Genomic DNA, 17,186 nt, shown 5'->3' with positions numbered 1-17,186 from the left:
TGCTGGAGGCAGGCAGGCTCTGCAGGGGGGTCTGGGCAGGCTGGGCCGAAGGGCTGAGGGCCAATAGTATGGGGTTCAACCAGGAGAAGTGCCGGGTCCTGCTCTTGGGTCACAGCAACCCCACACAGCACTACAGGCTTGGGGCAGTGTGGTTGGGAAACTGCTTGGAGAAAAAGGGTCTGGGGATATTGGTCAACAGCCAGCTGAACATGAGCCAGCAGTGTGCCCAGGTGACCAAGGAGGCCAACAGCATCTTGGTTATATCTGAAACAGCGTGGCCAGCAGGACCAGGGCAGTGATCGTGCCCCTGTACTGGGCACTGGTGAGGCCGCACCTCAAATCCTGTGTCCAGTTTTGAGCCCCTCACTAGAAGAGGGACGTAGAGGTGGTGGGCCGTGCCCAGAGAAGGGCAACGGAGCTGGGGAAGCGGCTGGAGCACAAGACTTACGAGCAGCAGCTGAGGGAACTGGGGGGTGTTTAGCCTGGAGAACAGGAGGCTCAGGGGGGACCTTATCGCTCCCTACAGCTGCCTGACAGGGGGGTTTGTAGGCAGGTGGGGGTCGGTCTCTTCCCATGTAACAAGTGATGGGGCAAGAGGAAACAGCCTCAGATTGTCCCAGGAGGTTTAAATGGGGTATTAGGAAAAAATTTCACTGAAAGGCTGGTCAAGCATTGGAACAGGCTGCCCAGGGAAGTGGTGGAGTCACCACCCCTGGAGGTATTTAAAAGTTGTGTAGATGTGGCACTTAAGGACACAGTTTAATGGTGGACTGGGCAGTGCTAGGTGAACAGTTAAACCTAATAATGATAATCCTAATAAAATAATAAACCTAAATTATAATCCTAAAAGGTCTTTTCCAACCTAACAATTCCATGATTGTATGATTCTAAAAATGGCTCTTACTCCACCAGGTAAATGGAGTCTTTGTTCTATTGTATTAACATTAATATATTAATATTACCATGATAGTTCTTATTACCAACAGTACACATTCAGCAGCAACACCAGTGAGTACTTTAAATTACATCTGTCCTACTCTTCACAGCTAAGTCTGCTCTGGGAGCAGGAACCCAAGTTCGCTCCAGTGCGCTCCTTCCCTGCGGTGCCCGACCACGCTCCTGCAGATGCTGGCAGTGCTAGAGGAAGACAAAGCTCAACCTGAATTTCACAGTTAAGAGGTAGGGTGTGCAGGGCTTAAAACTGCTTTGTGGGATTGAAGTATAAGCAGCTTACCACGGAGGGTCTGGAATACTGTTTCTAATCAAATCTAAATCTCCTGAGCACCATTTCACCTGAGCCTAGATTTCTCCTTTACTGTAGAGCTGACACTCCAGTCTGCGAGTTCACATTTCATTGGAAAAAAGTAATGAAAGGAGCTCCTGTATTTCCCATTTAACATTTCAGCCTTCTCAAGGGTAATAAAACAAAACCTCCCTACAACAACAGATAAGTCAGACAAATAAAATGTCAAACTACTTTAGAAATAAGCTAGTCAAGATAATAGAATAAATCTCTTGGGTAGCCATTAACTGCATTCTTTTATACATTTGGCAAAGATGCTTCCAGAGGACGTGTAATGGCTAATACAAAAGGATGTGTGCTATTTTTGCATCTCTTCTTTAAAGTTAATCTAGTGCTGACAAAAAGATACCTGATTAATATCCGGGGAACCTAAAACCTTCCCCACATCCTCAGGAGGAATGACACCACTGACAGTTCTATTAAACTAAAGCAGAGGCTGCACAGCCAGACAGAGGGAGCCCTGTGCTGAGGCTCCAGGGCAGGGATCCTCATCCCAGTTCTCCTGCCAGCCAAGTGACCACGGGGGCAAACTTATTTCTCTGTTACATATATCCACAGTGAGGTTAATCATATTTGACAAAACACTGAGATCTATCAGCACAAAGCTCATTGCAAGAGCTCTGTATTTTTATTACCACCAAATTCCCTGGCTGCACCCATAACAGAAAGGGAATTAAAAAATCCATATTAACCAAACACCTAAGTTGTGAGTAAACCGACAATATGGGATACAGCCATATTTATTCTTTTGCATTGCTTCCTGCAAAACAAAAATGACAGTAACAGCCCATACTAATAGTTACTCAACATCACAAACCAAGAACATATCAGTTAGACATTACTTTTCCTATTATGCTTTCCGAATGACTTGTCGTTGTCATCATAATACAGCATTAAAAATACTGCACTCCTCAGCCTCTATTTTTGATCAGCCAGGTGCTCTGGGAATTTCTGTCTATCCCTAGTCATAATTAAAAGTTGTTATTCCCATTTTCAACGTGGCTTACTAGCAATTAAATCTACTTGGAAGGAAACAACTTGTTTTTTTCTTCCATAGAAATCATTTACTTGTTTTTAAAAATGAATTAGACTTGCTAGGTTAAAAAGCTAATTCTGATCCCTCCTTCTGCCTAGATGTTATTAATGAAGTTTCCTCATCTCCCAGTGACTCTCAGAAGAGCTGGAGAATTTCAGCACCTCTCGGAAGGTGACCAGGGCTTTCAGAGAAGGTTGCAATATGATAATGAAAGCTCTTGCAGCAAAGCCCTGTTTCTGCCCTAAGAGCACCGGGATGTGCTAAGCAAAGCTCCAGCTTATGAGCTGTCTGAGGAAGGAATTTTTGAGGACTGTCTGGCACAGTGCGGCTCTTTCTTTGACTCAGGTGCACACAGAGGAGCAGAGAGAAACTCTTGTTTTGCATATCTTTTCCCTGGGCTCAGGTTTCTGGCCCTCTGCTTTCACAGTTTGGTCTAAAATTGAGGTTTCACCTTCATTATTTTTGTTGCCATTTATACTCAGGGAAAGGGCTTCTCAAAGTGAGATTTTTCACTTTTTATTGATTACAACTGTTAAAGGAGCCTGTAGGTTTTCTCCATCCTGTCAGCCCCAAGGTGTTTAGCATGTCAAACCAGTCTCTGTCAGTAGTGAGGCAAGAAGCAGGAAGAGCTAAAGAAAACCAAAAACTGGTGGGGAAAGCAAAGCATTACTTGTCTCCACAATGACTCCACTCCTATCGTCAGGCACGTGGGCAGAAAATCTTTTCATGGCACTAAGATAGTTTTAAATCTCTCAGAGTCTGCAACCTGAGAGCTTCTGGAATATACTCCTTGTCTGTGTGTAAGTACTGCACAGGCAGACATTCCCCTCCCTTTCTGCCAGGGAAAGGAAGGTGACGACATGCCATTTTTCCATCACTCCATTTCCTTCTCTGCACAGCAGAGGCAACTATTTTGGCTAAATCTCACCTCCCAGTGACATGCTATTGAGGTGACAACTCATATTGCTTGATTTCAATGGTGAAGTACTACTTGGGAAACTCACACTTCTTTCATAAAGTTAAAGTACAAACGCTGTATCTATAATCAAATACGTTCACTGTCAGTCCAAACAGACACTCCCAGCACTCATTCCCCATGTTTCACTAGCCCTTACACAAGGGGAAAAAAGGGGTCATCCTTAGCCTGTAAAGAACATCTTAAAGACTCAATATAAAAAAATTCTGCAGAGAAACAGATTTTGCTCGGATTTTTTCCTGCACAGTTTATACAGCAGTGTTTTGCACAATGTCATAAGGATGAGGGATTAAACATGGCCCTAAGAGCTGTATCCTCTATATAGCGATGATGTGTGAATATTTACAGTAACAAAGCAAATAAAGACGACTCCTACTCTTCTCCGATCCTCGCCTATTGGAAGCTGTGCTTGAGTTAAATATACAATCACACAAAACTAACAAAATCATCACTGGCAATGCAGAAAATTGGGTCAGTCTGGCTGCTGAAAGCCTGTGTTTGTTGAATCTCCCTGGCCTAAGCCTGTAATTCAGTCTGAGAACTGAAAGCAAAGTTGCTTACATTTTGACACAGTAATTCAGAAAACAAACCAAGCCCCTAGCCCAATTACAGACTCTATTAGGTGGTAAATTATGGCCACTCTACCAAATTAACCTGCTACGTTTAACTGGAAAACCTACATGGACAGAACAGCCCTTCTGAAGGGCCTGTAATAACAGCAGATGTTTTAGTCTTCACAGACAGCAGAAATGGTGAAAAAGTGACAAAAAGAGTTATTTCCTAGTATGAATCACTGATCTTCAATTGACTCATTTCAATTATCCCAGGGTAACATTAACGATATAGCAAAGATCTTAATTCCAGTTGTAACTAACATGGAAGTGGATACAAAGAGAAGCAAAGAAAACACATTTTCCCACAAAGAACCAGAGAGCTAGGAGCTAGAGGAAAAGGGTCACTGAAAGTCAGGCAACAGAAAAATTCCTGATAGACACCAGCTTTTGAGAGTTTGAGAATAGCAGAGTCAAAAGTTAATATCGATTAACATCAGATGCCCAACTTCAATTCTGCTTCACCCCACAGACCTTGGTCAACCCCCCAGTTTGCATGTGCTGCAGAAGTCCACAGTCCTACACGGATTAGTAATTATCACCCGCAGCCCCCCATTAAAAGGCACACCACGCAGGGGTGATGGCTTTTCTGAGTGTCTCCAGTAGCTTGCCAGCAGCGAGTGCTCACCATTTGCTGTCATGTGGATTTTTGGTTCAACTGCAAACTGGAAATTATATTTCCTTCCAGATTTCTGACAAAATCCAACTTTCAGCTGGAGGTTGGGGCTGGTCACTATAACTGTTTAAAGGAGACCAAAATAGGAAGTACTTAAGATAAATAAAGGGGGAAGACTAAGCCTCCGTTTAAATGCTTCACTGCTTCACATCCACTCACGTGGAAGTTATTACAGTGCTTTACTTGTAGCTTTATTCTTCCAGAAGATTCAGAAATATTTTTCCCAAGAGGGGACAGAACATAAACTCCAATGTATCGCCATCTTCTTTTTGCCCTACTTCAGGAGCTGCACTCTGCGAATTTATACTAAATATACCTCGGTGCCTTAATCATTTGTTGCTGGGTGGATCAACTATATACTTGCAGCAACTGTGCCAGATGCTGCAGCACCTCTTTTTTGATCTGTTTATCTGTCCTTCCATTACCACAGCACGTTCTTCAACACCTCCGTTGTTTTTATAACATGATTGGAAGCACTTGGCTGGTTTTATTTTCACTATTCAAAATACACAGGCTGTGCACAAAAGACGGAGTTTCAGGGAGAAAAGAATGAAGATATATTTCACGCATAACTTCAGCAGACAGGATTTTTTTATTATTATTATTATTTTTCTTAAACATTGAAGCCTCATAATATATCAACCTTCATCATAAATGGAAAAAAATTATCTGGCTTGGAAAGAACAGAGTTGCTTTCAGCATTCAGGGAAACTGTACTCTCGTCACTTGAAGCTATATTAGTTTGCCAGTAATACTAAAAAAAAAAACAAAAACAAACCCACGATCCTGGGATAATTCAATGCCCACTTCAGTCCCTTCACCCAAAGGGTTCAGCACAATGTCTTTCCAGGCCATCCCACTCCAAGAGAAACAGAGAAACACAATCCACATCGGCAGTAAGCAACAGCTCTGCCACCAGCCTGATCCATCATATTAATTATAACAGTTTCTGCAGACTGTCTTTTCTACCCTTTAAAAAGCCATTCACTGAGGCCTGAAGTTCAAATGCAATCATCCACGCGGAACTTTATTCTAGATCGATAAATTGATCACAGCCATTCACATACCTGATGCAGGAACAGGAGCTCAGAGCACCTGGCGTGATCCCAGTTGACAAGGTGGCCTCTCCACAACCAGCAAACCACAGACCTGCAAAACAGGAGCCTGTGTGTCAGAAGCCACGTGTCTTTTGCAAAATACAAGGAAAAGAACAGTCTCTAAACATCTTTCAGGAAGGACAAAAGAGACCCTTCTCATTAACTGAACTAAAATCCCTGGGTTGAAAACTAACAGAGGGAAACTTGGCATTGTACAGGAGTTCTCATTAGTGTAACCGTAAAGGGGTGGTGCATGGAACCTGTAGCTTGGCTGACATTGTCATCAGAATGACAACACCCACCAACAGCAGTGGGAGCAGAGCATGGGGGAGACACCACGTTCTCAGCGTGGTGGGGTCAAGCTCTTCACTCTCAATGGGAACTTAAGCTCCTCTCTCCCATAGGCAAATCCGAACATCCCACACAGCATGTTTCCACTTAGGTCCAAGTTTCAAGCATTTTGTTAGAAAGGGTAGCGTTATCAGATTGTCTGCATAATCTGAATCACGTTAAACACTGGATCAGAGATGAGCACTTCATGGACTTCAGACTCAAAAGAGATGCCCACATAAATTCTACACATCCAGAATATGTAATGTATAAATGCCTTTGGGGTTTTTTTGGGGGGGGGGCAGGGGAGAGGCATGGTTTGTTGAAGAACAGAAAATAGAAGAAACTATTACTGCCAAGTTAATCTAAAGAAAAATCAAATATCAGCTACCCAAATCAAAATAAATGTTTTCATAAAACACTGAGCATTAGAATCTCTTTATTACCCAATATTTTGACTCTTTAGATATTTATGCTTTTGATCTTTCTTCTCCATAGCCACAAAGATTAATTTTTAATTATGTTTTTTAAATGAAAGCTGAGATCTACCCAAAATCTCATGCATTCAAAATTCAGAAATTGGAGGGCTTTTCATAAACTAAAAATGAAATAAATAAATAATATTTTAAAAATCATCCATCGAACAGCAGAAAGTGTCAGCAGTGGGATGATACTGTACAAAAGAATGAGATGACTGCACTGGAGGAGACAAGACAGCAGGAAAATTAAACCTCCATCCCAAGTCACATCATTGTCCACATGATGCTCTGAATTAAAACTTAGCTTCACAGAATCACAGACTAGTTGAGGTTGAAAGGGACCTCTGGAGGTCATCTGGCCCAACCACCCTGTTTAAGCAGGGCCACCTAAAGCAGCTGACCAGGATCGTGTCCAGACAGCTTTTAAAAGATCTTCAAGAATTGAGACTCCGCAGCCTGTCTGGGCAACCTGTGGCAGTGCTCAGTCACCCTCACAGCAAAAAAAAAAAAATGTTTCCTGATGTTCAGACAGAACCTCCCATGTTTCTGTTTGTGCCAGTCGCCTCTGGTCCTGTCACTGGGCACCACTGAAAAGAGCCTGGCTCCAATCTTTGCATCCTCCCTTCAGGTATTTATATACATTGATAAGATCCCCCCTGTGCCTTCTCTTTTCAGAGCTGAATATTCCCAGCTCTCTCAGCCTTTCCTCAATGAGAGATGCTCTGGTCCCTTCATCAACTTGACTCTCATGATAAGACTCATGCTTCTTCACAACTACACGAGAAGTCTTCCCAAAGCCCACAGGGCACTTGGCAGATGCAGGTCTTTGATCCTGTTCTAATGCAAACCGCCTGGGAATCAACACACTGCCAACTTGCTGCCAGCAGATTTTAGTAAAAAAATGGCTTGGTGACAGGGCCCTTCTTCCAAGGGCCCTGAAAACAAGCGATTTATCAAGTCCTATGGCTCTGCTCAACTTTGCCCACAGTCTCACCCCCCACCACCCCAGTCATGGACCAGCTGAAAGGCTTGGAAAGAAAAGCTTTTAAGTGGAGCATGCTATAAGCAGAATAACAGAAGTTTTGAAGCCAATGCAATGACTGCTGTACTTATTGTTTCAGGTAGGATTAGTGCACTTGAAGTGGTAGAAACCAGCTGGAATGGACAATTAAGAGTTCAGACTAATCCTCAAATACAAGCTGCTTAAAGACCGAATAGCCTAACTGAAACCAGTGAGATCAGAGAGTGATTTAACTCTTTCAAAAGGCCTGAGAGGCCTCTGACCCTTGTTTTCCCAATAGGCTTTCCATGCCTTCAGATCAAAGTCATCCAAAAAGGTGAACTTCAAACATCTGTTTCAAGCGAAGAGGATGGCACCAGAGAATGTCTTTTATTCAACCAGACAGACTCTGCAAGAACACACAGATGTTCAGCACTCACATCTTCTACTTCTTGAGTTAAATAAATAAAAAATTAAAATTTAAATCTGTATGTTCTAATTCCTGAATAAATGAGATAGATTAATTAGATTAGACAGACAGGAGAACTAGGGCTATTCCTTCCCATTTAAGTACACACTCAGTTCAGGAGAAGTACTGAGAAGGCAAAAAAAAAATATCCATTGCATAAATTAAACAATTCAAGTACAGCATTAGAAAATCTTTCAAGTAAGAAGTAATCCTATAAGAGAATGGAAACTATGAACCACTGATTGCACTGATGAGTCTTTACCCACTTTTGAACTCTTCTGCTGCTTAGAACAGCACTACTGCATCAGGCCTGGTGTTGAAAGTGCCACGCAAGGTACAAAATCTGCTTTCCCCCGTAATGTAGGGGGATGCACCGAAGTGCATCCATGGTACAGGAACAGATTATTCACAACTGAAAAAATGCATCTGAACTATTTTCCAGCAGCTCTCAAGAGAGGATTTTATAAAAGTGAGGCATGAACAGGAAAACATCTTGGGAGAACTCCACATATTAAAAAGGATTTCGCTGGGACAAATGTGTCTTTTTTTTTTCTCTCTCTCTCTCTCTCTCTCTCATTTCCAGCTTATTAGAACAAACAGAATTCCATGCTTGTTCCAGTTTGAAACAGGAAAAGCAGCAAAACCAACAAAAATTTTAGTAAAATTAAACTTGGAGGACTTGTTTCTACAATGTACCCATCCAAAGTTTCCGCCTTGTTTCCAATCCAAGAAAGTGCTTGTGTCTTATGTATCACTTAATCTAGCTTGACTTATATTCTTAGAGACAAAATTTGCTTGAGTTAGATTCCTAGAGATCACCACAACTTCAACTACTCCAGTGTAAATCCTTTCACATTTTAGCCCAGAGATCTACATATAAAGATAAAACTGACCAGGCACATAGCCCAGAAACAAATTCTGGACTTTTGCCTGACGCAGAGGAGCAGCTCTACTGCCCACCTAATGAAATGTATCTATAGGCAACATTACTAGAATGGCTTCTTCCCTTTTCACGGTTTTTAATCTTTTTGTTTTATGAACTTATTTTTTCATGTCTGCCAGAGAACCAGACTAATAAGAAATGTCAGCATCCATTTTGTTGAAAACTTTTAAAACCATACTGGCCCCATCAAAATATTAACCACAAAGCTGTTCTTTAAACTTTATCATTTAATTTTCAAAGGGTAAAAACCCCAAGATCTCTTTGTTGTGATCATCCATGGTTTTTTTAAATCTGGATGCTCTGTTAGCCCATTACTATGGCTGTTGATCGTTCACGGAGGTTAACTCACATTATTGCAGATAACAAGCTCAAAGCCTATGTAACTTCAGGCTTACTTGACATCAATCACATGTGACTTTTCAAACTCCTGCTACAGAATTTCCCTTCAACGAAAATTAAGCCTCTGAGCTTATGCTTATGTATTCAGCCTAACCAGTCCCAGTTAAAGCAAAAGAGACATAAGATGTAGGGTCAAAAAAATGTTTCTGTCCCCTTCTTTTGCTTGGTGTTTTTTTAAATTCTGCCTATCCTGGAAGGAAGAAAGCACTGAAAAGGTTTTGATAAATTAATTGAAAAATTGTATTTAATACCACTGCACTCAATACTTTCTTTAATACTATAAAAAAATTCTAGGAATATGCTTAGCTGATTTTTTGTATGAGTCTCAATAGCATTCTTAAAAATGCATACCCAGTGCCGACACTAAAACATATCCAATCATCTTAGAATCATAAATAATTTCTTTAAAAGCCTGGTACAAAGGCAGAATTCATTGCTCTTCAGCAGCCACTCCAACTGATGAAGCAAGCTCTGTTCCCAGGGGGAAGAAAAATATCACAAATGCAAACCAGAAATGTGAAGGGCAGTGGCAGTATGGCCAAGGTTAAACAGATCAGATTAAATGAATGATATTTCCATCATGCCCTAAAGGCAACTAACAGGGCGCTGTGTCTCCTGGGAGGGAAGACATCTCTAGCTCAAGGCCTCCCTGCCCTGGTACCCAAGGTTCAGCCTTGGCCAAAATCCAGGATTAAGAGCAGGTCTGAGCCAGCTGACGGGGACAACCAGGCAACTGAAAGGAGTGAGGAATGCTCCAAATCTGGATTATGAAATATCTAAACACCGCCAACGTGAACCAGAGTCCTTGCACTTGCAGCTGGAGAGCAGCTCTCACTAGCAGCATTTTGCAGGTAGCTCCTACCTGGCAGTACATTTTTTAAGCAACATGGATTACGTAGCACCACCACCAGTCTCCTACACAGACACATCTAACGCAACGGTCAAGTAGTCATTACCTCCTCGTCTCCCCCGATGTGCAAGACTCCTTACCATGAGAAGGCTTGTCAGAAAACAATTAAAAAAAAAAAAAAAATACTGGCACACTGAAGAGACTGTTTTTCACCAGGATTCAAAACACATTTTCCAATCCTTTGTGAAACATTTCCTTTCAACATTATAAACTGAATTGTTTTCATTTCAAGGGGAGGAACAATTGACAAAATTCTTCTACTGTCAATAAAGAGTCATCAATTCTGACATTTCTGTGGAATAAGTGACGATCAAAAAAGTCATTTTGATATCAGAACTTGATTCCTCATTGACATCACAAGACACACACACACACACCCGCCACATTCTGGCAGAGCCTGCAATGGTGCTGTCTGAAGACAGCATCATCTGCAGTGCCTACTACCAAAAGACAGCTTAAAGCCTGAGGTATCAAAAGCCAATTGAATCTGGAATTCCTCAAGGTATGGCATCCTGTAGCTGATTTTTGCCTTCTCTATATATTCTTTTCTCACTATCTGTGGAGATCCTCAGGGATCCCATTTCTCTTCTCCACATCTCCTGGAGCACCAGAGCAGAAAGAGAAAAGGGACTGAATTTTCTTTCTTTCCCTTGACAGAAATACATCTACTCCTGATGGGCTGCATCGTACCAGAATGCTGCAGTCTACTGTTTGATAAGAAAAGGCAGGAATTACGAGCTTCACAGGTTCCCAAATTCAACACAGCTCTCTAAATATGTTTTCCCTTGCCCTGTGTATTAGCTTGGCATAGAAATCAGCAATACAGATTCACAAGTAAATAAAATCAGAGCTGAGGCTGGAAAACTCACTACACCAATAATAAATTCCAGCAGCTCAAACAGAGATGCAGTACCACGGTGAATAGGACCGTACTGAGCGACAAGAAGTCACCCAGCTCCACCCTCAAGCAACTCAACGCAGCTGAGGCATTCCAGAGAATAAAGCCATATTTGATCTTTTCATATTTCCTTATCAGATTTAGTTTAGTAACAGGTATGCCTAACCTGTCCAGAAGCCAGCACGGCCCTGAGGAAAACAAAACCTTGGATCAGGCTCCTGAAGGTCACAGGACCAGATGCAGAATGGAGACTGCAGGGGATTGAGGGTATTACCCCTGTCCGCGGAGACCCAGCAGGCTCCAGGAAAATGTCAGGGGCCTTTCACAACGCATTTTAGCTCCAACATGCGAAAACAGAAAGATTATAAAATGTCAAGACAATTCAATCTTTTGCTTTCACTTGCAAACAGCAAGCCATTTATCTTAAGAACACTTGAGAGTTTTTGATCTTAGCTGATACTTGGAAGACATTTAAAACAACAAGATAAGGCAGGTAAGTCCTGCGCTCCTGCACATGACTTCAGACCTCTGAGAGCAGGGACAGATACACAGATGAGAACAAGGAGGAAATTAGTGTAGGACCACACCTGCCCTCCTCTGCAGCTTCCACTGACAACTGAACTATTACGATTCATCCCCAACAGCAGCAAAGACAAAATTACCAGGAATTCACTGAGCATCAGTCACACAATACCCAGCACCGCTGCTGGCAACAGGAATTTTCAGGGAATTTCTCAGACACAAGGCATAGTGAAAATGAGTTGTGATGCTTTCTGCCTGTGCCTGGGGGACAGCCTTCTGGGTGGCCTCTGCTCAGCAAGATCAGGGATAAAGATTTCACCCTGCCCCAGCCATCCTGCTTCAGTGGGGCTGTCTTTGCTTTGGGACTAGACATGAGTATTGAAAACACAGAAAATTGCAACCTATGGTTGAATGCACTTTTTTCACTGGCATTATAGTACCACACCAGAGATGAGCACATTCTTTCCTATGATGATACACAACACTCACAAACATTGAGGTAAATTAAAATTAAGAGGGGTTTGTCATTTGCCTGGGTTTCATCAAGATTTTTTTATACCTGAAATTTTGGCCTGGATCTGAAAAAAGGAATAGGAAAAAAAAAACAATCCCTGCCAAGAATGAAAGCCCTGGTAAGCGGGATATTCATCTCAGGAACAGGAAGATACTCGTTCTAGGAGTAGAAGATAGGCTTAAGCTGAGATCTGTGAGGAGGACAAGCAGTCTTGAATATGGTTACTCCAGTCCCACAGATGCCCTAGCCAGCCTGCCACCGGCCACGTTGCGTGAAAAGGCTGCAGCTTATTCTGTGTGTGAAAATGTTAGAAGTTGGGGGGGGTTTATTTTAATTGAATTGAGCATAGAAGAGGCTCTGCAACCTCTCTCCTCAGGGTCTGGCTGCCCACGCTCAAGTCCAGTGCTAGAACAACATAACCATAAGCTGAAACCAGACTGCTGTGAAACAGCTAAGCGTGAGAACCTTCTGTAAGACACTTCCCGCAGGGCCCTCACCCCTTGGCCGTGGAGATGCACTTCAGTTCAAGCCCTTGCCTCAGTTCACACAAGCTTGTTTGTGCCTGCCGCTCTTACCTTCCCGATCCCGACTGCAACGCCCTAGCTTGAACCTGGACCTGCCTCATCTCTGCACACTGAGTGACTTTGCTCTTGGCCGGCCTTGCTTACTGTCAGGGGACTTGCCTGCTCCTCTTGCTCAGGCGCGGCGCCACTTGCCAAACTGGTGATGAGGCCACTGCCCTGACTGCCTTGCCATCATCCTCAGCTCCCAGCTCCCCTCCCCTTGGCAAAGCAGCCCACACTCAAGCTTGGAACCAAGCACCATGGAACCCGGCCCTGACCCTGCCCTGGATCAGAGCCAGCCTTGACCCCAGGCAGTTAAAACCCTTCAAGGGAGCAGAGGAGAGGCTGCAGGCTGCTGGGGCAGCTACCTTGTTAAGTACATTCAAGTTTTCTAAGCCTTAAAAGCTTCTTGAGACAAAGACCCCCATACTGCCTCTCAGCTCTAACTATAATCTGCCGTACAGCCTTGCAGAAGTACAAAAAGCTTTCAGCACCAGTCTAATACGCAGCCATACCTCCAGCAAGGTGATCCCTCTTCATTTGAGTTGTTCTGTAGCAATATTTCCCGATGCTTTCTTCTTTGCCACAAAGTAAATCACTGAGAATTCTGTCCCAAATCCACAACGGTTAAATTAACAACTTAGCTTTCTCTAATTTGCATTAATTACATTCAGCTTAATGGAACAATGATTAATTAGCACAAATTGCTCTTCACCTACATACTCCTGTAGAAACATTTAGGGTTACACACAGGCCAATTACCTGCGGAACTGCACAGCACCCCATAACAAAGCTATTAAAAGTTCTGCAGAAAACTCCCTAGACAGTACAAGGCTGGCGTTCTCAGAGCGCTGCGGTGCCAGTGCAACGAAACAGAGAGGACCGACACCTACAGCTGCCCTTACGTCAAATCAGTTTAACTGTTTTCAGAATCAATGAAATATTTCCCACCTCCCCCACCAGCATTAACACGATCAGTACCAGTAATCTGGGGCATAGCACTGGACAGGACGAGACCCCCACGGGCTGAGAGCTGGCTGTCCTCACGCACACTCACTCAGAGCGAGCGCTTTCTCTAACAAGTACACAACTAGACAGAGCACACAGAAGACAGGAGGACAAAGGCTAGCCGAAGTGCCTCTCTCAACCTAAGCTTTGAACTTCAGGCACTTCAGATATTTGCCTAAAGCTCCATAGCACCAGTGTGGGCCTGAGTGACTCCTTCAGGCGTGTGCTGCCGCCTGACTCCGGGCCTCAGCTCCCACCTTCCTCACAAAACCATCTGGCCGATGGCAGGCGATCCCTTACCCACACATCACCCCACTGAGCTTCTCCTGACCGACCCAGGGCGCTGGGACGGCAGGGATCAGTCACCAGGCACCGCTGGGGAGGAGCGGCACCGTTTCGGGAGCGCTCAGCCGGAGGCGCCGCTGTCTGTAAGACGATGGAGCGCGGAGATGGCGTGCTGCCAGCCAGGGAGGAAGCCTGAGCCCCAGGCCTGGAGGCCCAGAGAGCCTCCAGCCTCCGGACGTGAGACCAGTGACACAACTGTCATACTGCTTCCCATGAAGGGGACTACAACACCCCTGCGTGTCAGGGGGCAGGGAGGAGAACAGGGGTACACGGCCTGTACAGCACCAAAGGCTCCAGCAAGGCTGGCGGAGTTCACTGCCTCAGGGCAACCAGAAACAGAGCGCCTGGGAACGGGAGGTCTCCAGCAGGCACGGAAGAGCCACAGACATCGGTAATCCATAAATAACCGCTCCAGCAGGTCACTCAAAGGGGAAGTCTAGCTAACGTTGGCCTGGGAATCACTTACTGAGCAATCCTGAGGGGAAAGAGGTCTTATCTATACCGACACTGTGGACAGTTCACTGAATTAAATGAATTTTGTTAGGGAATTGCTTTCATTAATGCCTTGTAAAAAGAGATTTCTCCTATCCTGTGTACAAAACCATGCCTGGGAGGTTTGTGTAGACAGACACAGTTTGAAAACACCCTCTTAAAACATAGCTACCTCATATGAGGGACAGAGAGGACTATGAAAAGCTGAGGCCTTACCTGGCTGGAATTCAGATTGCCAGGAAACAGGATGGCCACTCTTGGGGATCATGTAGAATTGGTCAAAAAAAATATCTATTTCAAATGAGTTATTGGCCATGTGAAGATCTCCATGGAAAGGCCAAGAGGTTTATCAAATTCCTCTGCTGACCTCCAGAGTATTTATAACCAGATCACAAGACACAATTTTCACCTGTTTAAGCAGAACAAACCAGCACGCGATGCTGGTGCTCCTACCACCCTGCTACAGGATGGAACACAGCCTGCAACACACGGAGCTGCAACGGGCCTCCTGCATGACTTGAGAAATCAACGACAAATGAACCCAAGCTTCAGGTTTTTTAAAGGACTGCATGTCAGTAGAGGACAAAGTGGATAGGGACTGCCAAAGTTTAAAAAATATTTCCTACTATTTGCTTTGCAAAGCAACTCCTCTCACCTTACTGGTAAGTTCTCACAAGCACTCAGTGTTCACTCTCTGGGAGCACATGGTTATTTTGTATTGTACATGTGCTGAGCACAGCTGAAAAAAAAAAAAAAGAAGTCATCTCAGCTGCCAAGGTTCTGTGGCCTGATGATATGACAACACTGGTGGAGTCCCCAGGCTAAGGAAGCATTAAATAAGGGAGAGGACAAGGATCCTGATGAGAAAAATCAGAAGTTCCAGTCACTGGTCCTCCAGACTTAAACCAGCTAATCCACAGTAGGAACACCAGAAGGAGGCCTCTCCATCCTTTTCTCCTCTTCCCCTTAACTAAAATGATTTCTAGGAATTAGCTGGCTTACAAGTGTTTGTTTTAAACAGCAATTTCTTTTATGTTCCTGCTAAAAATACAGAAATACACAAAGTATAAGTGTCATTCTGCACAGAGGGTGCTGAAAAATTAAAATCCTTTTCTTCATCACTGTGAATCCAAAATATTGTCAGAGCAAGTGTGGTTCTGAACATGCAGGCAAGTTAAGTTGAATAACATACTCCACTGGTCTGCAACACACTAACAAATTACAGACATATCTGACCTCCTGTTAATTGATTAACAAATCATTGAAGATCTGGGAAATGAAGGCCAGAATGGGGAAATTCCTTCTCTCATCTCCTATCACCTTCGCCAGCACATCTTCTAACAGTCCCAGGGTTGCATTTTTCAGCATACTAAAAAAGGAAAGGCAGACACTGAAATTTATGAAAAGCCAAGGGAACCTACTGAGTGCCACCTTTCTTGTTTCATTCCTCATGCCACTGGCATAAATTGGGTTCACAGTCTGCTCCCTCACTTAACAGCCCTATGTATCTTGCATTCATATCTCTCTCCCTGCCTGCTAGTTTTTAATACCACTTACCAACATTCGTTTCTTCCCAGCTGCCTTTTTCCCTCCAGGGCTCTCTCTACAGCCCTAAGGGAACTCAGGAAAATACATATTCTACCATTTCTGCTTATGTTCCCAGGTCCTTTAGATAAGGCACGGCACTCATCCTTTCTCAGGCTGAAGACGACCCAGTAGGACACTCTCCATTACAGGCTAAAAAAGGCTGCTATTTAAACTTGGATGCTTACAGTAATAGAAGTGACTTGCTGGTATCACCAAAGGCTCAGGAGCACAAAATGAAACGTTAGTCAAAGCCAAGTTTTTCCTATACAGGAATGCTCTACACAAGAATCAGGCCAGAAGTGTTGCTTTTTAAGAAATAATTACAATATAAAGTGTTTTTTCTTGGCAGGTATTTGTTTCTGATTTCCTAGGGGTTTTGTATATGTTCTAGAGCATTTAAATCTAGCTGTTGGAGCCTCAAAAGCACAAAGGTACCTAATACAATGTTCCAACTAAATTCCTGTAAGAAATGCCTCAAAGCCATTTAACTGAATGAAGAAGCAGAAACATTTACCATCAGGTGGCCTTCTCACAGTTGCAGAAATTTGCACCACAAGCAGCAGCACTCTAGTGCTATTTGGAAAAGGCAAGCCTGCCAGGGCTGAAAATAATATTCAGGAGCAATAAAAACTACTGACTGTGGCTCACAGTGAAGGCAAACTTTTTGGGGAACAGCTTCAAGCCACAGTTGAGATGCCGGTTCCTGTATGGCACCAGTCATTGCTCAGTGTTTGTTAACAGCCAAGAGGCTCTGAGGAGACCCACCTGTTACAGAGATTTCAGCCTTGCTGTCCTTCAAAACAGGGGGAAAAAGGTAGCAAAACTGATTTGAAAAGTAAGGTGCCAAGCGAAAAGAAAACTGAAGCTCAAGAGAGGTGACCACATGACTTCCTAACATAACCAGGGCTTGGGACTCTCTGCTAGGTGTCCTGTACATCGGTGGGCAGAAGCAGCAGCATATCAATCTAGAGTAAAGCAGTATGTAAACCTTGTTCTGAGACACTTTCTAGCCCAGAGGCTAATCTACA

General features: G+C 43.6%; 1 protein-coding gene across 4 annotated transcripts in view; it reads right to left on the bottom strand.

The window, feature by feature from the left end:
• The window catches only part of TSPAN4 (tetraspanin 4), a 436,281-nt gene that overhangs the window by 278,704 nt on the left and 140,391 nt on the right, over positions 1-17,186 (bottom strand). For all 4 annotated transcript variants that reach the window (XM_056354234.1, XM_056354235.1, XM_056354236.1 and 1 more), the window contains one exon: positions 5,670-5,751. In XM_056354234.1, the coding sequence (XP_056210209.1) occupies positions 5,670-5,751 (82 nt within the window). The remainder of the gene's footprint in view (positions 1-5,669; positions 5,752-17,186) is intronic.

The sequence above is a fragment of the Falco biarmicus genome, chromosome 10, assembly GCF_023638135.1.
Source record: "Falco biarmicus isolate bFalBia1 chromosome 10, bFalBia1.pri, whole genome shotgun sequence".
Lineage (NCBI taxonomy): Eukaryota > Metazoa > Chordata > Aves > Falconiformes > Falconidae > Falco > Falco biarmicus.
Note: the sequence above shows the minus strand (reverse complement) of the source record. Positions and strands in the feature narration are given on the sequence as shown.